The 25,740-nt window shown below is 53.8% G+C and overlaps 4 protein-coding genes across 4 annotated transcripts; 3 read left to right on the top strand and 1 right to left on the bottom strand.

Moving 5' to 3' along the window:
* The first annotated feature begins 854 nt into the window (after window positions 1-854).
* Window positions 855-6,711, top strand: LOC34618347. Its single transcript, XM_026338025.1, has 9 exons — window positions 855-977; window positions 2,222-2,580; window positions 2,743-2,816; window positions 3,172-3,248; window positions 4,503-4,580; window positions 5,442-5,589; window positions 5,905-5,981; window positions 6,197-6,328; window positions 6,409-6,711. The coding sequence occupies exons 1-9, from the start codon at window positions 855-857 to the stop codon at window positions 6,709-6,711; spliced, it is 1,371 nt and encodes a 456-aa protein (XP_026193810.1).
* Window positions 6,712-7,926: 1,215 nt separating this feature from the next.
* LOC113147429 (mucin-1-like) lies at window positions 7,927-11,225 on the top strand. The gene is made up of 6 exons (XM_026338024.1): window positions 7,927-8,098; window positions 8,279-8,529; window positions 8,960-9,049; window positions 9,450-9,809; window positions 9,987-10,296; window positions 10,465-11,225. Exons 1-6 carry the CDS (start codon window positions 7,927-7,929, stop codon window positions 11,223-11,225), a joined length of 1,944 nt encoding a protein of 647 aa, XP_026193809.1.
* Window positions 11,226-17,633: 6,408 nt separating this feature from the next.
* On the top strand, window positions 17,634-19,485 carry LOC34618348 (DNA-directed RNA polymerases I, II, and III subunit RPABC1). Its single transcript, XM_026337990.1, has 6 exons — window positions 17,634-17,776; window positions 18,119-18,226; window positions 18,405-18,486; window positions 18,744-18,803; window positions 19,182-19,256; window positions 19,420-19,485. Exons 1-6 carry the CDS (start codon window positions 17,634-17,636, stop codon window positions 19,483-19,485), a joined length of 534 nt encoding a protein of 177 aa, XP_026193775.1.
* Window positions 19,486-21,007: 1,522 nt separating this feature from the next.
* Window positions 21,008-22,456, bottom strand: LOC34618349 (stress response protein NST1). The gene is made up of 3 exons (XM_022731684.2): window positions 22,229-22,456; window positions 21,739-22,066; window positions 21,008-21,246 (listed from the first exon to the last, which is right to left on the bottom strand). The coding sequence occupies exons 1-3, from the start codon at window positions 22,454-22,456 to the stop codon at window positions 21,008-21,010; spliced, it is 795 nt and encodes a 264-aa protein (XP_022590037.2).
* Window positions 22,457-25,740: the final 3,284 nt, after the last annotated feature.

Genomic DNA, 25,740 nt, shown 5'->3' with positions numbered 1-25,740 from the left:
ATTATGGGTGTTTTGGGGTCTCTTTGTCGCAGAAGTACCTGATGGCTCTCTCCCAGCGTACGCGGAACATCCTTTCGTGGGCGGCAGTTGTGATTTTAGGTAACTAGGACCCCCTCGGACGCAGGATTTAGGGTGTGCACGTGTGACTGTGGCTTCGTGACGTCTCTATCAGAGAGAGGATCATTCAGACGCAGAGGTGCCTTCTCAGGCTCTTCTTATGCAGGAGTATGGGTTGACAGGGGGCACGGAGTCATGTTCTCTCCCCAACATCCCGCTCATGGTAGGAGAACTGACCTGTCGCTTGCATGCCTGTGTGATGCGCTGAATCAGGAGGCGCTGCGCCCCTAGGTTTGGCAGTCCTTCAGGTGTCTATGCAAGATGTTCATTCCGAGGCGATGGCGATCCATCTAGAGGGGGAGCGGCAGAGGCAGAGCTTCATGAGGCATCATAAGCACAGGCAACAGCAGTCCAGCGAGTAAGGCGCATCTGCACACATTTTGTGGCTGTGTTCGCCTCCGCTTTTCGCCCCCGCGGATCTTTTTGCGCGTCTCGCTTGTGCGCCTTTCCTACGGAGAAGGAAGATGCTCACGACTAACTCGGTGCACGGGCAGGATAGTCTGGCGTCAGCCCCCATGTAATTCCACGAGGCCCCAGTAGGAGCCTCGGCAGGGACGACTGCAGCCATTGAACTTTGGCGTCACTATCTCCACACGCATGCCCAGCCCTTCCGTGCCACAGTCTTCTTGAAGAGAATTGCTGGGCGGCTCCACAAAGTCTGGCCGGTTTAGCGGTTGCTGGAGGGGCAAGGTTCCCTCAAATCGTAGTCGCATTTTACACAGGAGGCTCCCGAAGGAATGGGGTTGCCGAGATGCAGGGGCGCCAGGGAGCTGGCTGATACAGGAACCCCTAGCTTGAAACAGGAGTTCACTCTTCGAGGGGCCGTATCGACGCCGTATAGAGGGAGGGAAGCCTTTCAGGTTGGGTATTAGCCAAGGTGTGCGTACTTGACACACCCACTCTTTTCCCCCATTAGACTTCTAGGACTCAGAAGATTTGGGGCTTTGAAATTTCAAGGGTCTATCAGGTCTACACACGCTCTCACATGCCACTGTGCCTTCATAGAGAGTTTGGTTGTGCCGTACACCCCTACTGTATCGTGTTACAAATCGCCGTTACTAACAGTCCTAGAACCGTATGCAAAAGACTAAAAACCAAGACCCCGCAAAGTGCTGTCCCCTAAGGGGTTCCCGTAAGTCGCCATCGTAAGCGGCTCCCAGAAGGCGCCTTTGTTAAGCGCCTCCCACGAGTTGCCTCCTGGAGGGGCCCCCTGTGAGGGGCCCCCCATTGACTTCCCGATGGCCGAGGTGCCCGCGCTGTGGCTCGCCAGCCTACACGGGGATCACATCTGCGTAAATTGCATTGAAACAGAAAAAGGCGCCAATATGTTCGTGATAAAGCGGCGTGCGTGCGAGGCTGTACGCTTTGGAGGGGCCATCGAGTCACATCGCATGGGCGGGCGGCACTGCAGTGTACCGACAGCCGAAAGCGCTGGTGTCCTCTCTCGAGATGAATTTAGGACAAATATTTAGCCAATATTTTTAGAAAAAGTACAGTGTAGAAGGTTTACGGAGGGGAAGGAGCTGGCGACGGGTGAGGTCCCTCGAGCTGCAGGGATCTCCTTTCCCCCTCCTCCCTCTCCCCCACGGGTAGAGCGAAATCTGAAAGCACTAAGAGAGTGTCTGACGGCGCGCGTCGTAGTATAGGAGACGCGTTTACTCTCATGGCTAGCTTTCAGCCGCGGCAAATCACGAGGCTGTCCCTTCAGCCTTGTGTGCTTCGACGGCGTGCCCGTCTGCGCGCCTTCCCTGAGACACAGCCAGCGGCCGCTGCGTTTTTTGGCTTAAAGTGGGGGGCCCCGCTTGCACTCGAGCTGCCAAGGCACTCAGGCTCCTTGCTTTGGACAGTTGGTGGGGGGGAAAAACCCCTCCCTCACCAGTACGCAAGTGCCTCCTGCTGTTTTCGCGCGTGCGCGCACAGCTCTAGCCGCGTCAGAGAGGGTGCTGGCTGCATCGACGAGAGCAGCAGCAGCAGCGGCTTGTGGGGGTTGCAGCACGCGATAGTAGATCAGCAGGAGGCACTCGACAATGGGCGCCACAGGCGGGGGCAAGCCCAGGCAGCTCAAAAAGGCAACCACCTCCCCTATGGCGGATTTTCTTCGCAGCACGGAGAAGTCTCTTCCAAGAAGGTGTCTCTCGAGCACTCGGCAGCCTTTGCTGCTGCTGCCGCTTCTCGGCAACGGCTGAAAGAGCTGCAGCAGCCAAAAGCCCCCCGAAGGCGGAGGCATGCAGTCGCGACTGTGGCAGCGAACGCCTCGGAAAGAGGAGCGTCTGCGGAGCGACATGAAGGAGGGCTGCGAATGCTGCAGCCTGATGCAGTGGTGGCCGCTGCGTTTCGGGCAGCAACCAACAACGCACGCAGTGAGGCACTGTGGAGAGGCATTTCTCGCCGCTTGGCGCTTGCCGCCCCTTACCTCAATCCCCAGCAAGTCGCGATCAGTCTCTATGCAGCAGCACGAGTCAGGTAATTGAACGACGCCTTGCACTGCTGACGCGTCGAGCCGTAGAGGCCTCACGGGGGAGGGAAAGGGAGAGAAAGAGATAGGCACGCCAAGAAGCTGTGCCACGCATGCCCTCACAGAGAAACTTCGTCTCGTGGAGTGCTACGCTATGCGCTTGAACTCAGATACCGTGACGTCCGGCTGGTGGATGCCTTCGCCCCTCTCATCCTCAAACAAATCGAAGACTTCTCCGTAAAAGGTAAAAAGAAGCAGAAAGGCTCAAACTCCAAGCCAAAGACGCGCGTTTCATAAATCGCTGCGCCTCTCGCTGATCCTCTGCATATACAGGCGCTTCAGCATGCCACGCTTCTCTGTCTGTCTGTCTCCCTCTCTGCGTATGTTATGTGTGGTGTATGTGTGGGTGTTGTATGCGCTTCTCTGTCCCTGCGCGTGTGTGTGTCGTTTGTCTTTTCTCTCTCCATCTCTCTCTTGATCTCTTGCTTCCCCTCTCTCTGTTTGTCTTTCTCTCCCTCTCTCTTGCTTCCTCTGTATTTCTCTCACTCTCTCTTTCGCTCTCTGAGGCAAATTGGCTGGCGGGTATCCGTGCGTTGCAGATATTGCACTGCTGCTAAATGCATTTCGCAAGTTGGAAATTCCAAAGGCGGATACCATCGAGCTGCTCGTTAATCAGGTGGGGCATGTGCTTCGCACAGCCATTCCTAGCGCTTGACCTGCTGCCTGCGAAGAGACACAATACAGTCCCCCCCGCCTCTCTATCTCCCCTCTACCTCGCCACTTGCACGTGAAAAGAAGCGGCTCATACCCTGCACATCTCCCTCCTGTGCTGCTGCTGCAGCTCTGTTTTCGGCTAGGTGAAGCGTCCGCCGTGGACCTTACGCTTGTCGCAAATGCCTTATCCTTCTTTTACATTTATCACAGACGGTAAGCTGGCGATGCTCTTTCTTTTAGCGGCAGTGCCTCTCCTCCGAGGCCTTTGTATGCTTCCTTCTGTGTCATCAACTTCGCCCTGCCCTTCCCTGGTGTTACACACAGCCAGCACGTGCGCTGCTTCGGGTAGGGGGTGAGTGGGGGATCTGGCTATCGCTTTTCCGCACATTGGCTTTTCGAGCGAGGCCTGCTGTTTTGTCGAAGCTGTTGCGGCGTCTTATATGGCCCTACCCTACGCATGTGTATATATATGTTTATGTATGTTTATGTATGCGTGTCTTTATATATGTATGTTTATATATGTTCATGTATGTGTGTCTATGTATATGTATATATGTATATTTATGTATGTGTTTGTGCATGGATGTGTATGTTTGTGCATGGATAAGTCTGTGTGTGCGTCCTTGCATGCCACCGACGTGTTGCGTGCATCAATCATGCAGGTTCTGGAAAGGCCTGCTGCAGTCTTTGCCGCGCATCTTCCCCACACTTGAGCCCCAGCACGCAGTCCTCCTCCTTGCAGCATTTGCCAGGATAGATCTCAGGTAAAGGCCCCCCTCCCTTCTATTGTCATAGATGCGGCGTGTCATTTGCCCCTCGTCGCGCTCTTCGAGTGGAGTCTTTTGCTGCTGCTGCTTGCTTGCTTGCTTGCTTCTGCCTAGGGACGGATCAACGTTGCTGCTCCTTGCCAAGATTGTGAAGAAGCACGCAGCTACGCTGCAGCAGCAGCAGCTTGCTGTTGCGGCCGCCTCCCTAGCCAAGTTGTCCTTCGTGCATCCAAAAGTCACTGTAGCCTTGCATCGAGCAACACACCAGATGCTGGATCAGGTATGGATGCAGCTGCAGCTGCATACATACGTGTGCTCTCGGCTCTTGCATGAGCGCGAATGCAACGCATTGTGCTGTTGCATGTGTTTTCCTGCTCCTCACCTCACCACGCCTGCGGCCGCTGCTGCTGCTTCTGCTGCTGCGTTGCGGGTTGGATTTTTGCGTGCAGCTGGACTGCCCGTTTGACGTGCAGTCATTATGCCTTCTTTTACACGCAGCCGTCTGCTTTTCTGGCGCATCCGAAGGGGTCAGTGCCTGCTGCATGCGTGGGTAGGCGTTCCCGCATAGGGATCGCGTCTACGCCGGGAGCTGCCGTCTGCGAGGCCTCCAGCCAAACGCTTTGCGGAGCAGAAGAAACAGCAGGGAACCCTTCTTGGCAACATCGCAGCAGCTGCTAGTGGCTTGTGTCTCGCTATTTTAGCACGCGCACACACTTCTTGCGACGGTACATTTTTCTGCGATGCCGCAGCTTCTTCTAAAGCTCCTAGCCGCCCTGCAACGACGAAGCGACCACTTGACGCCGCATCAGAGCCACAAGCTGCAGCAAGTTAGACTTCTTCTAGAAAACCACTACCAAGGTCAGCTGAAGTAGATACACATATCTACATCTATATATATATATATGTATATACACACCAACCACTACCAAGGTTAGCTGAAATGCATACATATGTGTACAGATATAAATATTATATAGATAGGGCAGAGACAGTGGCAGGGGGATTTATGCAGGAAAAGGTCGAAAAGCAGTGCAAAGCACGTGTGCATAGCGACGGGAGCCTCCTTATAGGTGGAAGCGCATGCGGCATTGAGCGACCTTGGGAACGGTTGCTTTTGAGTGGGGTTATTGCAGATTTTTACTCGAGGCTGCCCCCTGAGCTTCATGCCTTTTTACGGCAGCTTCCAGAAACCCATCCTAAGTCGGTAGGTGTCCCCCGCTTTCGTCTCTGGAGCAGGATGATACGTGTGCCCTCGTTTTTTGCACACCTGGTCCTGCTGCTGCTACCGCTGCCAAAGCTCAACTACCAACGCAGCAGAAGCAGCACACACAGTCAGCAGCTGCACATGCTACTGCTGACTGTCTGTGCTGCTTCTGCTGCGTTGGTAGTTGGGCTTTGGCAGCTTTGTCCGGTGGCGTCACGACGTGTTGCAAACGCTGCGGTCTATGAACATCGCGTTTGAAGCGGCAGTCCCCCTCGGACCGGCAGTTGCGGACGTCTTGCTTGCCAAGAAGAAGATTGCGATCAAGTGTACAGGTAAATGCCTTATTAGGGGAGCTAGCTACTGGCCTCAGAAAAACGCTTTTTGCACGCTCGCAGGAGACGTGCGCTGCTTTGAAGGCCCCAATCTTCTTCATGACGGAAGTCCCTTCGCCCTTGGCGAGATGGGCCGCACACAGACACACGGGCACACACACACACACACACACACACACACACACACACACACACACACACACACACACACTAGCCCCTGCACGCACAACCTCCTTCTACTCAATTCTTGCCTCTGACCTTTTGAGATGCATAGAGACCGGCATTCAGACTTTTTGAGGCATTCACTTTTTGCAGGACCCCACAGTTACTACTTAAATTCTTCGCGCTTGACGGCATATGCCCTTTTACAGAAACGCTTGCTAGAGATTCAAGTGCGTTCCTCCTTGTGAGGACCCTTTTTGATGCTCCGTTCACCACCTTCCCATACGTCAAGGGAGGAGGCGATGTAGAGCTTAGCAAGCTTCAGCCGCGTTTTCGTTTTCCCCGTAGAGATCGGGGTGTCGGGGTTTGGATCTGTGGTTGGTGCTGCATGCAAGCTTTTAGGGTCTTCCGGAGTATGGATGCGTATTTGTTATGCTGCATGCAGGGCTTAAAGGTTTTGCTGCTGCCGCACATGGAATGGGCAGAGTTGCGGGACGCAGCAGAGAAGAGAAAATACATTTGGGCATTTGGCCGGCTTGCTGCTGCCTCTCTTCAGCAACAAGAAACTATACACTTTGTGAGCTCGCTGTTGGGGGTACCGGTGCATGCATGTGCTTTAATGGAAGCGCCTTCTTACAGGGCCTGCTTTTATAAAAGCAACACCATGGCTTGTGGGTGCCGCAGGAAGAAGGACCTGAGGTGTATAGAGAGACGATGTCTGAGGACGGGGAGGCCTTTGCCTTGGAGGCGCACGAAGCTCTAGGAGAGGACGCCAACGAAGATGACGGTCTGCGATCAACACACAGACAGGCACACGGGAGGGCGGCAGCTAAGCCGGAAGGCGTGCAGGCTGCTGTATTTTGTGTTTGTTTCCAGCCATCTGCATTCGTTTCTTTCGTCTTTCCCTATGTGTGTTCAAGCTTCACTTCTGAGTTTCCTCGCTATCGTCACATGCCCTAATTCGCTTTCTCCCTCTTCTGTGCTGCCTTTGCTTATTGTGATGGCCTCTTTTGCGCCTTTCTCTATTGGCGGAGTGCGTTTTTCCTCGCTGTCCATGAGTTCGTCTAAATATCTGTGCCCAGCGTCTTTCGGCCTTCCTCCCATCGCAGCTTCTGCAGTCTTCTTCTTGTCCTCACAGCGCTAAACCCCTCCTGTGTTTTTGATTTCGGGGAGCTCTCTTCTTTCCATGTTGCCGTTCTCTCCGCGCAGCATGCCTGCCACGGCCTTCTTCTTCACCCCAAGGCGGCCGCAGGAAGCGTCGCCAACATGGAAATCTCTCACAAGAAGCTTTAGATGAGGATCTTATACTCTAGGGCTCATGCTAGGCCTACTTAAAAACCGATTGTTAGGCAGGGGGCATGTGGAACGCCGCAATCCTGTTCCCCCCCTCCTCCTTTCCCCCCCGATCTAAGGTTTTCTCCACAGGGAGCCACTTGACTACTGACGCAGTCCACGCCAAATAGAAAGCTACCCAGAATTTATGAAAAGGGATTCCTCATTACTTTGCCTTCTCCCCCCCTCAGGGGTCCTCCTACATAAAAAGGCGGGTGCGCGAGGATGCGCGGCGCAAGGATCTGCTAAGCAGCGGGATTGGCACTTGACATTTAAGTACAGAGGGGTTTTCTTTCCGTATCGCAATTGATATTGAAGTAGCTAAGCCAAGTTGTCGGATATTTTTCTGAATTCTTTGCTGAACATGGCTAGTGGAGTGTCAAGGGCGGAAGCGACGCTTGTCCTCCGAAGGATTTGGCGAATTTTCGCGCTTTGGAAGGCGAACCTATGGCACCAAGAGAGAGGGACTAGGGGCAGGGTGCATATATACGTCTGTGATGATGATGCTGCAGAGAGGGGTTCTTCCGGTTTAGGGTCTGCACTGTCAACATTTGTGGCGGGGATATACGAGGTGACTCGCAGGGTGTAATAATACTGCAGCTTGAATCGAAGGGGGAATGCAGCTATCTGTAAGGAGGTATGGTATTCAAGCTTTAGAGGAGTGGTTACAAACGGGGAGGTGGCTGGATAATGAGTGCCCTTTCTCGGGAGATCTTAGTGTGTGCGTTGGGAGGGCCTTCTACGCCTTCCTGCGGACCTCGCAGTCTATTTTTCCTCCGCCGCGGGTCAAAGCATTGTTATTTAAGGTTTAGACGACACATTTGTAACTGGATTTTTGCGCACATGCGTGTAACAACAAGGCGCAGTGCTCGTGGCTGGTGGCCCTGGTCCCTGGCGGCTGCGGCGCGCGGCTGCGAGATCCGTATTTCTGTGATTCCCTTCGTTTTTACAGCACAGCATGTGCAAATGAGTTTTTCCACATATTCGAAACCTGAGTCGCTCGCTCGCAGACTCGGTGCGTGACTCCCCGAGTTGCAACACTCGACAGCAGCCGACAGCCGTCGAGAGCACATCCAGGAGAGGGGCTCACTCTCTCTCTCTAAGTAGTGATCCCTTGCTTGGCTTTCTTCAGTTTCCCCCCTCCTCCATTACTGCCTTCCCCTGCCCTCCTTTCCTGCTCAATCCTGCGCAGCAGTCTCTAAAGCAACGGAGCTACCCGGCCTCACAGGGAGTGCCGCAGAAAAGTCCTTTTCTCAAGGCCGACTCCTGTGCGATGAGCCTCTCGCTGAACAACACTGCAAATGTGTGGGTAGTAGTACCAGCAGCGGCTGCAGCAGCAGTAGTAGTAGCAGTAGTAGCAGCTGCAGCAGCAGCAGCAAAAAATGGGTGACAAGAGACTACGCGGATTCTTCACGAAAAAGCCCGCAGGAGCTCCCTCGCCAAAGGGCAAGACAGCAACTGCGGCACACAAACCCAAGGCGGTTGTTGTATTCAAGAAGAAAGCTGTTCCTCAAATGCCTGCAAATGGAGCGACTAAGGCAACCCCTAGAGCTGCTGCTGCTGCTGCTGCTGGTACTACCGCTGCTGTAGCGCCTCCTAAAAAGAAAGCCGCATCAAAAGCAATGCCTAAGGCAACAAGCACACCACAACCGCGTAGTTCCCCTGCCACAAGTGACTCCCCGACTTCCGTGCGATCAAAATCGCCAGCAGCAGCGGCAGCTAAACAGCAGCCAGCTGCAGCCAAAGGAGCCGGAGCGAAACAGCAAACTACAGCAAAATCAGTTGCAGCCAAGCAACCAGCTGCAGCAAAAGCAGCTGGAGCGAAACAGCCAGCTGCATCAAAAGCAGCAGCAGCGAAGCAACCAGCTGCAGTAGCAAAACAGGGAGCTGCAGCAAAACAGCCAGTAGCAGCAGCAAAGCAACCAGCTGCAGCAAAACAGCCAGCAGCAGCAGCAAAGCAACCAGCTGCAGCAAAAGCAGCAGCAGCAAAGCAACCAGCTGCAGCAAAACAGCCAGCAGCGAAGCAACCAGCTGCATCAAAAGCAGCAGCAGTGAAGCAACCAGCTGCATCAAAAGCAGCAGCAGTGAAGCAACCAGCTGCAGCAAAACAGCCAGCAGCGAAGCAACCAGCTGCATCAAAACAGCCAGCAGCGAAGCAACCAGCAGCAGCTGCAGCAAAGCAGCCAGAAGCCGCGGCAGCAGCAGAGCAGCTAGCAGCTAAGCCTGTAGGGGCCCGTAAGGAAGCACTCCCACCAAGTTCGAAGATTGCAGGAGAGTCGTTGCCACCAGCGGCAGGGAAAGAAGGTTTAGCAGCAAAAGAGGGTGCAGCAGCCAAGGAGGGAGCCGTTGCAGCAAAGCCCCTCCAGCCTGCAGCAAAAGAAGCAGCGCCGACTAAAGTAGCGGCTTCCAAGGCAGCAGACACGCGAGCGGTGAAGACAGACGGCAGCGCAGCTGCGCCAACAGGAGGTGATGCCCCTGCTGCAGTCAAAAGTGCAGTATCAAAAGATGGAGCAGCAAAGCCTGCAGCGCCTCCTCTGGGTAAGCCTGCGTCCAAGGAAATGGATGTTTCGGCAAAATTACAAGAGGCAGCCGCAAAGTCTGCAGCAGCACCTGCTGCTTCAGGAGCAAAGGCCGATGCGAAGACAGCAATTTCGCCGCCACCTCCCACAAAGCCTGTGGCAGTCAAAGTGACCCCCAAACCCATTGTGTCTGCAGCAGGAGCAGCAGCAGCGAAAGATGCAGAAGCTGCAGGCAAAGCAGCTACGAAGGTGGCAGCCCTAGCCAAATCAGCAGCAGACGTTACGCCTGCCTCTCCTCCAGCCGTGAAACCGTCGCCACCTGCAATGCAGCAGAAAACGCTCGATGCTTCCAAAGGTGAGGGGCCCCCGAAGGGTCTTTTGCAGGCAGCAGCTGCTCCTACAGGAGCAGCTAAACCGCCACTGATACACCCAGGTGACTCTTCAGCCGCTGCGCCAGCTGGAGCAGGCGCCGCTGCGTCAAAAGCAGCAACGGCAGCAAAACCAGCCTCCACAGAAGGCCAGAAGCGGCGGGATGTTCTAAAGGAGGTTCTGGCAGAAGCTCCTCGAGCAGCTCCCTCCGCTACTGCTGCACGTTCACCGAAGCATCCAGCAGTGCCTGCTGCAGCGAAGCCTCTTACTGTGCCTTCTAGGCCCTCGGCAGTAGGAGCGAAGGCGCAGCCAGGAGTGGGAGGAGGTGCTCCCACAGCAACAGAACCAGCAGCACTAGCAGGAGGAGCATTAGCGCCAGGAGGAGCATTAGCACCAGGAGGAGCATTAGCACCAGGAGGAGTATTAGCTCCAGGAGGAGCATTAGCGCCAGGAGGAGTATTAGCACCAGGAGGAGTATTAGCACCAGGAGGAGCATTAGCACCAGGAGCATTCGCACCAGGAGCATTCGCACCAGGAGCATTAGCACCAGGAGCATTAGCACCAGGAGCATTCGCACCAGGAGCATTCGCACCAGGAGCATTAGCACCAGGAGCACTAGCACCAGGAGCATTCGCAGGAGGACCATTCGCAGGAGGAGCACTAGCACCAGGAGCATTCGCAGGACCATTCGCAGGAGGAGCGCTAGCACCAGGAGGAGCATTCGCAGGAGGAGCACAAGCACCAGGAGGAGCACAAGCACCAGGAGCATTAGCGGCAAAAAAGGAGGTGGCTGCAGCTGCGAATGTGGCTTTGGAAAGAGTGCCGGCGTCCGATCGTGCAGGGGGCCCTGTGGAAGCAAAGGCAGCTGCTCCAAAGCCCCCTATGCCACCGCGGAACGTGTTACCAGTGCGCATGCCTTTGCTCGCAATGCTGAGAAGCGTTGAAGAGCATTTGCAGCAGGAGAATGCGGAGGCTGAGAGGCAGCTTCACGAAGCAGACATGCTGCTTGCTGAAAAGCGGAGGCTGGACGCTGCGACACAGCAGCACGAGCAACAAAGCGTGAGGCAAGTCCTTAGGGCCTGGTTGCACCCCGAGGCTGCGGGGAGTGTCGCCGAAGGCGCTGGATTGAAGGGAGCAGAACAGGCAGCGGCGGAGGAGACACTTCGTCGCCTTACAGATATTCGAGCCTCGGGAAGCCCCACGCTGCAACTGCTTGACGCTTTTAGAAAGCATGCGGGTGGGTGGTTTACATAGCGGGGGAGACTTGTTGCTCCTTCGGCCTCGTGGAGTGTGTGTCTTGAGTCTGCGGCTGCCTCTTGCTCGGCTTTTTCTCCGAGGAGATGGCAGCGGGAGGGGGTGGATGGCGCTGGAGAGGGGAGGGGGGGGAAGCTTTCAGAGTCCGCCTTGCCAAGTGACACGTGTAAGTGTTTTGTGCATTGCTGTGTCTCCAGATGTATACTCCATCTGGGAATGGGAAGCGGACTATGAGGGAAGCCCTTATCCACACACCGCAACAGACATCGACGCGCTTGCTACTGCTGCTGAAGCGCTCCAGCGGAGGCTCCTACGCCTGCAGCTCCTCACCTCTCGAAGCCTCAAGACTGCACAAGAGCAGATCCGAGGGACAAATCTGGAGGAATCCACCGCTTACGGCCTCGTAAGCACCGAGCCAGCGAGCCACACACAACCACACATTTACACTTTGCTGCCTCCTTCTTCTTCTTGTTGCTATTCTTTTTGCCCCCCGTTTAATAAACGTTTCATGGGCCTCTGGTGTGCCGTATTTCTCACCTCCTCGTACACCCCTCACGCTGCTGCTCTGCTTTCTCTCACTCGCTCTTTCATAGTGCATTTCTCTACTTCTATGCTTGTTGCATGGGCCCTTGCGCGCCGTTCGCTGCGTCGAGAAGACCCTTATTCGCTGTTTTTCTCTTCGCAACTACTCCTGCTTCATCCCTTTATATATGTGCCTTCTTTCGCCTCCCCCCTCAGCCTCATCCAGGGGCCGCCGCTGCGCATCGCCGTCTGCCCCCTCTGTCTGCTCCCCTATACAGAAAAGTGTTCTGCAATGCACATGCATATGTATCTATCTACTGAAAATATGTGTCTGTGTACATATGTGTACATGAACAATCTGCGGCATGACAACCACCCGTATCCTTTTGTCTGCCCCGTGACGGAGCCTGCGAGGTGTTTCCTCTATGCGCCTGGTGCTGCTGCTGCTCTCTCTTTATCTGTCTCTCTCTCTCTCTCTGTTTGCCGCTTGACTGCCCTCAGGACTTGGATGCGGCCTATCTGAGCTCCTTAGAGTCTGTTGTCCGCTCCCTTGACGTGAAGCTTCTTCTGGCGGCATCAAAGGACAAGGACCCCGATGACATCCTTGCTGAGTTCTGCAGAAAGGCGCTCACGGTAGAAACACCCAGAGGCGCACTCGAAGAAATAACGCAAAAACACCAGGACCTGAAGCAAAAGAAGAGCCAGGTAGAAGCAGACAGGCGAGAAAACCTTCAACGGGCCCCTAAAACTGCGGAAACGGGAACAGCGAGCGAAGCCTCCAAGGAGCCGCCTTCTTCCAAAAAATTACCTGTCAACATTCGCATTCCTAGAGATCCTTCCCTTTTTTCGGATTTCTCCATCATGCGAAAGAAACCTTCTGCGCCTTCAAGCAAGGGAGCAGCACAAACTCAGACCGCGGACGCCAGCAGCCCTAGGCTTGCCAAGCAATGGCATGCCTCCCCCAAGCCAACCGCTGTCTCTAAAGAAACACAGTCCAAACAGCCCATCACGAAGGGAACCGGAGAACACAAAGCGACAGCAGCACGAAAGGCCAACCCGCAGAAGCTTCCTGAGACACCGAGGGCCCCTAAGGATGGACCTAGACAAACGCAGAAACCTCCTGAGACACCGAAGGCCCCTAAGGATGGACCTAAACAAACGCAGAGGCCTCCTGAGACGCCAAGAAAGACGGCCAAAGAGCCCGTATCCACGGTGGAGCCTTCGAAGGCAGCAGTCAGTCGGAAGGACTCTTTGAAAGGGTCTTTTGAGAAGGGTTTGGGCCCCACAGGGGTCCAAAAATATCCAGGATTTCCTTCTGTAGTGGTCCTAGCGCATACAAAGAGAGCGGCCCCTCAGCGTGCGTCCTAGCCACTGGTTTGACGTACTTGGTGTTTTCCAAAAACCCTGAGCAGTTGCTCGGCAGTGTGCTAAGCAACTGATGCGGAAAGACTTTTTTTGTCTCTTCTCGAGTATTTTCGTTGCGGCTCGCTACGTTTGAAACAAGGGTTGGGGGTATATGCATTTCTTTGAAAGCAGGTCTTCTGTTTAACCCGCACTTGATCCCAAAAGTCTTTGTATGGGGTGGTACTTCAGTTGAAAGATACAGACCTTGGTATAACGTTCTGTAGCACGCTAGGCTACACCGGAATACTCTCTACTACGACAGCTATGTTAAGTATGAATTAGTAGAGAATTGAGTTACGCATTTGTTTGTTCGTATATCGTATGTGATGCAGGGTTGCATTAGCACAACAAGAGATAGTGCAGTGTTGTGGATGTGCGCTGGGTGATATGTGTGTAGCCTTGTATCTAAGGTCTCCCTAATAAACCGTCTACCTGTCGAATCAGTACAGATTTAGTAGGATGGGGCTATTGATTGTATTGTCACCAGTCTCCCGCCTTCTCTTGCCTCATTCCCTGCAGTTCGCGACATGAGTAAAGGGGGACAGCAAGGATGCGCGGAGCTGCATTCTTTAAGCACTCCGACCAGTCACAGTTAGTCGTAAATATCACCTAGCGCACGTGCACACGACCTCGCGTCTTCTTGTTTCCAGCCAACATTACCGTGCAGTACATTAGCAATGCGAACAGATAAATCAATGAGTCAATTTAAGTACAAAAAGCATGGTAGAAACTACCTACGTGGTTTTCTCCCTAAATTCAAAGCACACACCACAGTGTTTCAGGAGTGGCTGTGTCCGTCGAAACCAAGCGCATGCAAGACAAAAGCGTTCGTGGCCTATCGCCATTCCCCCGGCAGGTAGAAGCGCAAAAGCGATTTCCTTTTAGCGGTTGATGCACAACCTTTAAAGGAAATCGGCAGAGATAGAGGACACACATATATCTACACATACCCACACACAACGAGGAACCGAATCAACACGACTTCGCCGGCGTGCTAGCTTAGTGCCTTCGGAGCGCTGCTATGTGTGAGCTTCCTGCTACATAAGGAAAAATGTTGGGACAAACCACCTGCGAGTACCTGTGCGTACAACTGAGTGTAGAAAACGCGCGAGCGATGTTATTCGGAACGTCTTTAAGCATAAATTTAAAGAAAGTAGCTATTTTAGGCACAGCGCGCGCTGGAGGACAACCAACGAAGAACGCGAGGAACACCGTCCATGGCTACCATCGCTAACCAAACAGAGCAGCCAGTTCTACTGCGGGCACTGAAGCATGCAAATGCTCCTTATTAACCAGTGAGGCCGGCTTTATCCATCCCACTTCACTAGAACCTCTCGTTTGGTGGATCCTTGCCGCTCGGGAGTCCGCGAACCCCGCGCTTCTACGGCTCCCTGTGGATCGTCCGCCTTCATAAGGGACACTCCCCTGCGCGGGAAAGTTCGCGGCTAACTTGCAAAGAACTGAATTATTTTAGAAGGCCAACATTAATAGGTCTGTGGCACCTTCAAGTTTTAGGCGAATTTCTAGATTGAGAAAGAGCATTGATTCGTGAGAGCACCGCAGATGGTTCTAACCACCTGGTAGCAAACGTTTTTGTGTGGTATCCTTCTGGTGCGCCTCTTACAGACTTCCGATTCACAAGGACCCTATTTCCCTTCTCCGAACACACTGGCAGCCGCCGCTTTTTGCCTCGTGCCTCTCTCTCTTGAGCATGGCACATACCTTCGTGTGCACTAGTCAGCTGTTAACTTAATCCAGCCGTCGCCATCGCGGTATATGGTAGCTGGTGACTGTTGAATTGGGACTCTCAGGTTCAGGTGCGGATTGGAAAGGCGCTGGCCATGTAGCCCAAGGATGCGAGAGAGCAAAGGGTAAGCCAGTGTACAGTTGGATTAAAAATCCGCTGAGCACAAGGAAGAACCTCAATTCATTTTATTGGGTTTGTGTGACCTTACACTCAAAAAAATATTGCAGAAGAGTCCAGTTGGAGCACTTTAGTCGTCAATCTGCCTCAGGGAGACTTGCAGTGGCCAAATGCTGGTCAACGCGTGGGCTAATCGTGAAGGCATGCCAGAACAAACTAACGAACTTCTGATCCATACCTGTATTGATATTTGTGTGGAATCCGTGAAGCTTCGAAACATTATTTAAGAATTTTTTGGAGACTCCCTGAGCTGTCAAATGGATGCACGGAATGGAACGGGCAATGGAATGGGCACAGCTGCTGAGTCTGGCGACAAAGGCACAATATATTTCTTACCCTTGATCTTTATCAGTCAGGCCGAATTGTTCGTATCGGTCCAAATCCTCTTGGGAGCCGAAAAGCTCTGCAGAGGCCGGGTTTAGGAAGTTTGCGTGGCTTCAGCTGCCGTGAGAAGCATCCCAGTCCACCAGAAGTGCCATGAGAGCTTCTTCAACGTAATGTAGATTCCGCTATGGCCTGAGAGCGGTACTGTGGAACAAAATCGGTATTTACAAGCAAGGAAACTCCCACATTGTTTTGAAGTACAGCAGGCCATCCTTTACATGACAGTGCATAACTTAACCCTTTTGCCATTCTGGTTTTTGGCGATAGTAGTGAGTGCATGGGTGTCACAAACATAGGACTCCCTTGATTTCCATAAACGTCTTCAATCATCACAAGCAAGGGCAGTAGTGCTGCACAATAGTGAAGCATTTGGGCTTCGCAAAAACTCATGGGCGACGACGTTGGGAGTCGCTGCCCATCCTGAGGTCACGTGGCGTGACCCTTCCCATAGAGCAGATATGAACCACTTGTGGAGCAGTAGATCTTCCAGTGAAGTTGTGTCTCTGAGAAACCAAGCTTGCACATTTTTGAAGTACCAAGCACTTCATAGATTTCTTTGCTTCACCCTTCTCCATTCTCCCAAAGCTTGCTGTTGAGCTAATGTTGACATAAACTGATGAACCACACCGTTCATGAAGGCTTGAAGTGGGATGCTAAACTCTGCTGGTAGAGAGCTACCTCTACATGAGTATAAGCATTGTTGAAGTGCCGTGCCCTCTAATAAACATGCCTCAAGGTGCATTACAAACAGTACTCCATAGCCAAGGGGTAGATGAACTTTACGAATTTTACTTATATTCCTGGCCGCCATACTGTTGTGGCTCGTATAAATTTATCGACGCATCCCGGGACGTATACACGGCTGACACCGCATGCCTTTCTACCAGCTGTGGAGCTACTGCGTCCACATCAGATTGCCAACGGGCATTGTGCCACCATCAACACTCATAGGCAGAGCGCATTGTTCTACATACTGTTGCCAAAGGCAATGAGCGTAATGAACTATCAATCAACTTAGTCAAAAATAGACTACTGCTGTAGGAAGCCCGACTTCCCACTGAATGCACGGCCAGTACATCAGCGAGGAATAGCTTCATCGAGTCGTGCGGTGCTGTCATATGTAGCCCTCCATCTAAGGTCTCCGCAAGGAGTGCTTAACTGCACTGTCTATTCAAGCTTGAGAGGAGGTTCTTAAGTGGGTTCCCACAAAACCCTGCCTGCCCTTGCCCGCGTCCCTAGGAGTTCCTGGTATCAGGAGAAAGAGACGAATAGGGTGCGCGCAGCAGTGCCTGCTGAGCACTCTGAGCATTCATAGCTAGTTGTAATAGACATCTAGCACACGAACAAAAAATGCGTATGCCGGGAACGAGCCAACAGTACTGGGCGATAAACAAGGTTTTTGAACTGCCACAACAGAGAGTCCAATCTTAACTCATCCCTAATCATAAATAACTAGCCTAGTAGCAAGTGGCAAAGGGCAGATTTGACCGCGCCATGTGTATGTAGCACACCTAAGGCTGTCACCCCCCGTCCCCCCCGCGCTGTTCATAGGGAGCTACTACCTCACTTTCTAGTGAGTGAGCGAATGGCGCTTACGACAAATAGGGGCTTTGTGTAGGCCGCCTGTTTCCTAAGAGTGCTCTGAGTCTTGGGCAACTTGGTAGGGTATCCTTTCAGCACGTGCCAGGGCTTAGCGTAGTGAAAATATGGCAGGCTTCGGGATTCTTGGAAACGTCATAATTAGAACTCAAAAGCTGCACTTTAGTGGTTAAGCGAATATTTCTTGATCCTCAAGTTCGAGAAGGGCACCAGAGTAACTATATGAGATTCGGGGCTGGGAGAGGCCATCCCACGGCTGCATGCGGCCGAAGTCCGCGCTCTCAGGTTTTTGAAGTATTTTTTGGCAAGGCTTTTTTGTGCTTTCAGACAAGGCTATGCAGAGCCTTAAAGGTGGAGCAGAGAAGCGCAATCGGCAGTAGGCAAACAAGCGGAAGGCTGGGGGTGACGAAGGCGATACTTCCTGCTCTGTTTCGTGCTGCAAGTAGCGGCAGCACCAGCTGCTGCTGCAATTAGCAGTGCCAGAATTCGTGTGCTGCTTTTTCCTATGGCCTTTGGGAGCCATAAAGCGAGGGCATCCACCCCAAACCCTGCGCACTCCCGCTCAAACTGTTGCAATGGAGTCGAGCATACGGCGCCTCTTTCGGGCTCGTCGCACTTGCTGTGAGATACTGGAGGATAGAGGCTATTTGCTGCCTCCCCAGGAGAAGACCGAGGCTTTTAACGAGTTCGTTCAGCGCTTCAACGACAATGAGCAATCGTAAGGCCTCTCTAGGGTGCTCTCTCACAGGCCTGCCTGCCTACACGCGTGCATGCCTCCTCCCTTTCTTCCTCCCTCTTTTTGAATCAGTCTGCCTCCAATCAGGGCCCACCTCTGTGTAATAACGTCTCTCGGCGGAGCTCCGGGGGTGGCGATGGGGGAGAGGGATAAGGAGGAGGGAGGGAGGGCTTCGAGGCTTCTGGCTTTCGTCACCGGCTCCTGCTGCTCCTACTGCTATGGACAGATCTGCATTAAACGGCTGTAAAACGTTGGCCATTGTTGTAGACTCTCGCTCTCCTCCCGCCTGTTCATAACGCGCTTCGGATTCATATGCTGTTGCAGACGTTCTCGCATGCTGTTGATCGCATCGCACAAAGTCGATCCTGAGGCGAAGGTGATTGTATATTTTGCGGACGAGATCAAGAAGACAGGGGTCAAGCCTATCAGGGAGTAGGGCGCTGCTCCCAGGGGTATCGGTTGGATTTCGCTCGTGTTCTCTGAAGAAGGGTGCTATGTTCATTGCCCAAACGCCACAGTACGGTATTTGCATTAAGCTGTGCAGTGGGGCAGGTGTGTGTGTGTGTGTATATATATGTATGTTCATGTTTGAGGGTTGGTGCCTGTGCAGGCTGACGGAACGTATGGAAGAACGAAATATCCACAGGGCGATCCTCGTTACGCAAAACGTCCTCACGGCTTTTGCTAAAGATGTAGGAAGCCCCTAGAGATGCCTGTCATGGAGAGCTGGAGAAGAGCTCGTGTTTTTTCAAGCACCCCATACCACATCCTCAGAGCCTGAGATTTGCTTCAGCTGCCAAGACGGCTGCAAGGAAGCACTTGTTAAGGAAGGCTGCTACTGGGCTGCAACAAACTCGTCGCGCGTGCTGCTGTTTCTCTTGCTGTTACTGTTGACGCTTCTACGCCTTTCGCGCGCTTGGCTTTCGGCGGAGTGTTTTTGCGTCCTCAGGCCATAGCCGAGGCGGCTCCCCGTCACATCATTGAGCACTTTATGGAATCGGAGTTGCTTGTGAGCAGCAGGAGGCGACACCGTCTGCTTCGCGAGCAGTGCTTCTGTGGTTGCCGCGTTTTAGCCGCTTGTCGCGGGGGTGGAGGGCTGAGGATCGTGGAGGGCATGCGTTGCGTCGGGCAAGGCGTTTCCTGTGCAGGTTAACATCACGAAGCATGAACTGGTGCCAAAGCACGTGCCCCTCTCGCCGGAAGACAAGCAGCAACTTCTGCAGCGCTACCGTGTGCGTCCTTGATGCGAAATAGGCGCTAACGCCCCTTGCGAGCGAATTCCTGGGCAGGCAGGCAGCCAGCACAAGGCTCAATCACAGGGGAGTTGCATGCGTGGCGTCTCGTCTGCGGTGGCCCGAATTGGGGCTTTATGCATGCGCGCATGCAGGTGAAGGAAGTGCAGCTCCCAAGGATCCAAGTAGCCGACCCGATTTCTCGGTACTTTGGTCTTTCGAGAGGGCAGGTCTGTCAAGCTGTTGTGGAGAAATTAAGACTGCCAGGCCGTGTCTTGTTGCCGCATGGAAGCTGTTTCCCTGTTGCTGCGTTACGGGCGTTAGGTGCTGCAGTGCCAGTTTCCCGCGTTGCTGCAGATATCTGGTGCTGTGGGGTGAGGGTCTACTGTGCAGGTGGTTAAGATCATTAGGCCCTCCGAAACTGCTGGCCGTTATGTTACTTATCGGTTGGTGGTCTGAGCTGCATTTGGAAGGGCGGCAGCTGCGGGAGCATATGGGCTGCAGTCGCTTCTGGAAAGCTGCGCATTCGCTTACTTGCCGCTTCAGTCGCAGGAGCAGCTGGACTGCTGCCTGACTGGCTGTCACGGTTGCGATGCGCTTGCAGCAGCGTTCACGCGACTGCTGCTCTACGCGGAGGCGTCTGGCGCGCCAGTGGGCCCTTGTCGTTGGTCCCACGTTTGGGGAGGAAGTATTGCAGCAGTGCAACTATAGCACAATGTTCAGCAGGTGGGTTAAAAACCAGGCAGTAGCAGGCAGGAGGGGTAGTCTGCGCTAGTCCGCAGCGGTCGTCACGAGGCTGCTGCATCGTTGGTGACGAATTCGGTGTGAGCCGTGTGCTTTTTTGAACGGCCTGCGTTTGCCTGTATGGGTACGAGCCTCTACGGGAGGGGGAAGAAGGGGGGAGAAGGAGGGATGAGGTTAAGGCGGTGCTGCGGGCAGAGGTGGTGATGGTGGTGCAAGGCACCTCCACCCGTAATGCGCTTCCTGAGTTCCTCTGAACGAAACCGATATTCAAATGTATTCTTGAAGGGAGAGCTTTTACTGCTTTCTCCAGGGGCATTTGAGGAAGGAGGGTACGCGTAAAGCGGCGCACTTTAGAATGATGCGAAGAGAGATATTTTTACACCATCCGTGTAGGCAGGGTAAGCAAGAGAGACAGAGGAGGCTCCTGAAACAGCCCATTTGCTTCCAATAGGCAGATAGAATACGTGAATGCTTTGTTAGCCCGCCGTCTCTGGAAGTTGCTGTGGGTAGCGGCGCGCCCTAAATCAAATCCGGTACATGCATGCAAGGGCAAAGTTGGAGGGCTTCATGGTTGCGGCTTCCCGTGCAACAGGGTGCTCGCATGTCTAATCAGTACTGTCGTCACTTCTCAGAGACTCCCTTCCCGTCCTGCGGCCTAACGATTGGCTTCTTTCTGTTGCACACACATCTTTTCTACCCAGTTGCCTCTCGGAGCCTAGATTACCTGCGGCTAGGTTCTGCCATGTGGTCGTATGTTTGAGAGGCAGCCTTTTGAGACTACTCACGATTGCGTTCCGGAAAATACATTTAAGAGGATCCTTCCCCTTGCCCCCATTGCTCATCCCAATTTTTTTCCGCGCAGAAACACTCTGCATGCCTTCCCGTTAAACCATCCTATCCCCCCTTCTCATAGGCCAGCAACTGCGTAGACTCGCTGAAATGCACCCAATTAACGGAGCAACGTCCGCATTTTGCTACCCATATATCTATACCTCCATGTATGGATGTCTATATGTACATATATGTATATATACACCCGGGGGAGCTGTGTGGCCTAACGTGAAAGCCTCCTGCCCCAAAACCTCTGTAACAAGTCACTCTTCGTCCATCATGCGTGAGACGCGCAATAGACGCTCGCGACACCCCCGTGTGGAAATCTGTGCTTCAAGTGAACTGTGTATCGCACTATTAATAGCACCACACCCGCATTGGGGCAGCAAGGACGCGAACTCATCCTCTATGCACGTATCGTAACGCCTATCTGTCCTTCTGTGAGTTTGACGTCTTGATTAAAATTTCTTGCCGTTTGTTTGGCGTAAAGACGTTGTAAGGAATACATGGCCAGCTCTGCAAAACGCCTGGTATAGGGAAAAGAAGGGTGCAGGGAGGCGGTCTGTGTGTGAGGAAGGGCCTCCTGCATGAAAGGGGCGCGGGCGGCACGTAAAACAGGAGACAAAGGCGCGTCTGAATAAGGCGCTAGAGTGAGATACACGGAAGAATGTGAGAATGGAAGACTGCTTGCTCGAAGTCGTTGCCTGTGTTTGCGTGTCTCTCTACCGAGCTCTTCGTGTCCCTACGCTTTCAGGGTTATATGCCCTGTGCTGATAAAAAGTAAACACCCTGAATGCTCATCACGGGAGCTTGAGAGCACCACCAGACGCAAGACATACACACGCACCTCCTCAAGGCAGCACCTTTCCTGCGATATTTTAGCCAAGCCAGCGGCGCTTGGCCTCCTTCCTCTTCCCCTATTCCCCCCAAGTGACACGTGCAGCGGAGTAGGTTGCGCATCAACAGCCCACCCATTTCCATCATCGAAGCGAAATAGAACCGCTGATGATGAGGCTTTCGCGGCACGGGCCATGGAAACAACTACAAAAAGGTCTTCTTAAGCGAACAATGGAGCATCTGTCATGTCCAGGAGGAGGCAGAGAGGGCACTCTGTGATGTTGTGAGCGGGAACCTCGCAGCCACAATTCGAGGCGACCATCTTTGCAGGCTTCTCACAGAGCCTAATACCACTCTTGCGCCTGGCTTTGGCTGCCTCCTCAAGGCTCTCCCGCTGCTCTTGCTCATCGCGCTCCTTCTGTAACCGGCGACTTTCCCTGTCCAGAGTCTTGGCACGTCGTGCTGCTTCCTCTGCCTCTCGTTGCTCTGCCCGTTTCCTCTCTGCTTCTTCCTTCCGCCGCATCTCTTCCTGCAGTGCCTCCTCCTGCCGTTGCCGCGCTTCTTGCTCTTGCCGCCTCCGTGCTTCCTCGGCCTCTTCTCGGGCGCGCTGAAGCTCCTCTGCCTCTCGCTGCTTCTGTCGTTGAGCCGCCAGCTCTTCTTGCCTGAGGCGCTCTGCTGCGTCTCCCGCTTCCTTCGCAGCTGCTGCGGCCTCGGCTGTCTGCTTCTTTTTGGCGTCTTCTTCCATCTGTTGTTGCCGCCTCTGCTCTGCTTCGCGCTCGGCAGCCTCCTTTTCCTCCTTCTCCTTCTGCATCCTCTCCGCGGCTCGTCGCTCTTCTTCCTGTTGCGCTCGTCGTGCCTCTTCCTCCTTCTGCCTCTGTTGCATCTTCGCCTCCTCGTCGACCTCGGGCTCAAGAGAAAGCGCCTCTTCCGATCCCTCCTGGCCTTCTTTCTCCCTCATATCTTGGGGGCCCTTCCGCCTAGGCTGCTTTGTAGCACTTCGTCCGCATTTCCCCCCCATTGTCGGTTCCCACACCCTCACCGCTAGTGCTGCACAAGCGCTGCCTTGGGTGGTACTGTGACCTCCCTGTCAGCCTTTGAAGGCGCAGCCCTGCTGGCAGTGGAGGCGCCGAGGCGAGAGGCTCTAAGGAGAGGAGGGGAAACAAAGGACGCAGGGAGATGTGGCTAGGAAAGCCCCCAGACACTCAATAGAGCACTAATGACATCCAGAGGGAGAAAGCTCACCAGAAAGGGCGAATTTAAGGATCGGCGTCAGCTCAGCCCAGTGAGCCTTCGCAAAGTCTTGGGGTCTCTTTATCCTGGGGAGAAAGCCAGTTGCGCGCGGGGAAAGTGGCTAAAGAGACACTTCGGCTAACTGTTAGCCGATGGCGATGATGTGCGCCACCCCTAGCAGAGCTATGGCGCCCATGGATGGGCGATTAAAGACTTTCTTCTCCTTGCCCTTCCTACAGGCTCTCAGCTGCAGAAAAGAGTCTCGAGAGCGAAAACCAAAATAAGGGCTGCTTGCGGTGCTCTCCCTTATCCAGCACCAGGGATTAGAGATGCACACCAGGCCTGAAACTGGTGACGACCGAGGGGCATGCAGTGGCGGCACCCCACCAAAATACACAGGCTACGGTGATATTTTACAAGACAAAGAATGTTATCCACAAAATTAGGCTCTAAAGTACATAGGCGACTGGGGGCCTCGTCCGCAAGGCCCTCACACAACCCGCCCTCAAAGACCGTCGCTGCGCTGCTGCTGCTGCTTCTGCCGCTTGTTGAAGTTCTTCCTATCCTTCCTGCCAGCCAAGTAATGCATGCGCTCCATTTACGTGGCCAGCCTCAACTCATTCACAGCCCTTGCAGCGGTGACGCACTTTGAGCAAGCCGGTACTGCCCATCTGGGGTGCCCGTAGCTACTAGCCGCGTACGGAGGATGGCATCGACATAGGAAGCACTGCCACGTGCAACTATATTTTCACGCACATATTTGATATATCACATACTGTAGCTCAGGGCATGCTCCCTCTCCTGTCTTATCCAGTGAATTACTCGCATGTTGACTGACCAGTGGCATGAGGAGCCCCTGGTCGGTCGATCATGCACTGCAAAGGCATAAGCGCCTCCCTCCTTAGAGGGCGCCTGCGCAGATCTCTCGGTCCTCTCTTCGCTATAACAAAGAGCTCAACTGGAGCAATACAACCAGTAATGCTACAGAACTTCAGATCTCTAGATAAAGCCTTACAAGCAACCCTTATTACACACTGCCGGACGCGGGCGGTCAGCGCATGAAACGTTCCTTCCACGGCTGTTGCTGCAGCGGACCAACCAAAAACCAGACTTTTCGAATTACTTAGGCTCTACTTTTTTCATATAGATCTACCAATTTGGCATCTGCACGAACGTGCCCCTTAATTTCTCTTGGTTCTGGGTCGGGGTAGTCTCGTGTTATGATCCTGTATTTGCGGCAAGCCTGCGCCTCAAAGTGTATTTCGTGTGACACTGTGCGGATGCTTGGGGCACACATAGGGTGTAAATGCTTGGGCCAGTCTCTTCCACTCAAGTAATCCGGTATCCTGGAACCTTGGCAAAGGGCTTCCTTGTCGTGAGGTAGTCTAAGACACCCACTGAGGGCTAGAGCATCGACCTCCGAGCTCCATAGTCAAGTCAAGCCCCAAGCGCTCGCTTCAAAAGAATTCGCGCATAAGTCTGAGCGTCTCGAGTTGCACACGGACGCCTGAATAGAACAGAGGCGGGTGCCAGGGGTCCCTAAAATGCCGGGTGGCCATCCTACGCCCATTCATATGTGCATCTGGAGAACTGTGATGAGCGGCTAGTTCCTAGGCATTCCACTGAGGGGACCTGAAGGGATATTCCCTCTGTAGGTCTGCACGAACTCGAGAATAGAGGCGCTCGCTTCCCTCATTTAGACTTAGAGAAAGGAAACTTTAGTTGACCTTAGGAGCCGCTACGTGGCCTTCCCCGCGTAGGTTGCAGACCACATGAAGGACAAAGTCGGTTACTCGCTCATTGGGCGGGGGCAAAGGACCGATGTTCTGTCGCACGGGAGAGACATTTGGCTTCTTTCCCAACTTTTAGGCAGCCCTTCCCCTGATCCCCCATCGGAAGCGTTGCTGTCTCTCTGCCTCTCCCATTGAGGAAGCGAGGGAGGCGGTGCAACCCGCAGTTAGCAGCAGGAAGGCCGTCCCCCTTGTGCACGGCAAGGGGTGCACTGCTCACCACCCCGCGTTATTAGTCGCTCTGCTCCAGCGTTGTTTCATAGAGCGGCGGCAGCAGGAGGGGCTCTTCGTTGTCTAGAGGTGCCTCTAAAGGGTTCCTAAAACAGCCGGTCGAAATATAATTTCCGTATGTTGCTGTCCACCCCTCTGCAGCAGACACAGAAAGGAGAGCAGCTCTTTGCCAGCATTTGCCTGAGGCGTCCGCAACCGGAGTGCAGTGCCCCTCGAAGGACGCATTGCTTGCACCCTGTTTTACACAGCCCACAACGGGCAAGCAACATGCGCAGCGACATGGCAGCAACGGGAAGCAGTAGTAAGGCCTCGTTTACAAGAGAGAAGGAAGCTATATATGTATGTATTTCAGGGTAAGCACGGCAAACAGTCCATACGAGATGACGTTTGCACCGGTTGGGCTCTTGTCGAAAGAGCAAGAAAACGATGAGAGGGCAAGAGTGACATGGCGGGCCAGGAGGAATAGACTGCCTTTTGTTTGCCGCGGTAGGCTCGCTTACTCTCATAGACAAGAAGGAGCCTCAGAGGCTCAGCCCAGTCTTCCGCTGGGAAGCAATCAATTGTGCCAAGACTCTGAGCATCCCCTGGGTTGTCTACATTGAAGCGAACGATGGAGAGGCTCCCCCGTGCGTCGTTCGCCAGTGCATACAGCTGGACACACACGCACAAGGAGACTGATAGCAGGAAAAAACTTGAGAGCAAAACGACTTCGTCTAGCAAGGCGAGTGCGAGGGTCACCAAGGCACCACTCCATCGGACCGGCCTGCCGAGGTTCCAGCACATGGTAAGCAAGAGGACCGGCTACGTGGGCTGTGGTAGAGTTCAGCGCTTCACCTGTCCGTCGAAGATGCGAATATCCTCCACGCGTTTGTTGGGAAGCAGGTGCACGAGGCTCCCAGGCGCTGCTACAGAAGCGTCTACAGACGTCCAAGGCTCCAAGGAGGCCGCAGCCATGGCCTCGGAAGGGCGAACTACCGGCATTCTGGAAGACGAAGGATCCACAAAGAAGCAAGTTCACATTTCCCCCTTCCCCGTTCTCTTGTATGCGTCT

This window comes from Cyclospora cayetanensis, unplaced genomic scaffold (assembly GCF_002999335.1).
Source record: "Cyclospora cayetanensis isolate NF1_C8 unplaced genomic scaffold, CcayRef3 CcayRef3_contig_22, whole genome shotgun sequence".
Classification (NCBI taxonomy): Eukaryota; Apicomplexa; class Conoidasida; order Eucoccidiorida; family Eimeriidae; genus Cyclospora; species Cyclospora cayetanensis.
This window is presented reverse-complemented; position numbering and strand designations above follow the sequence as displayed.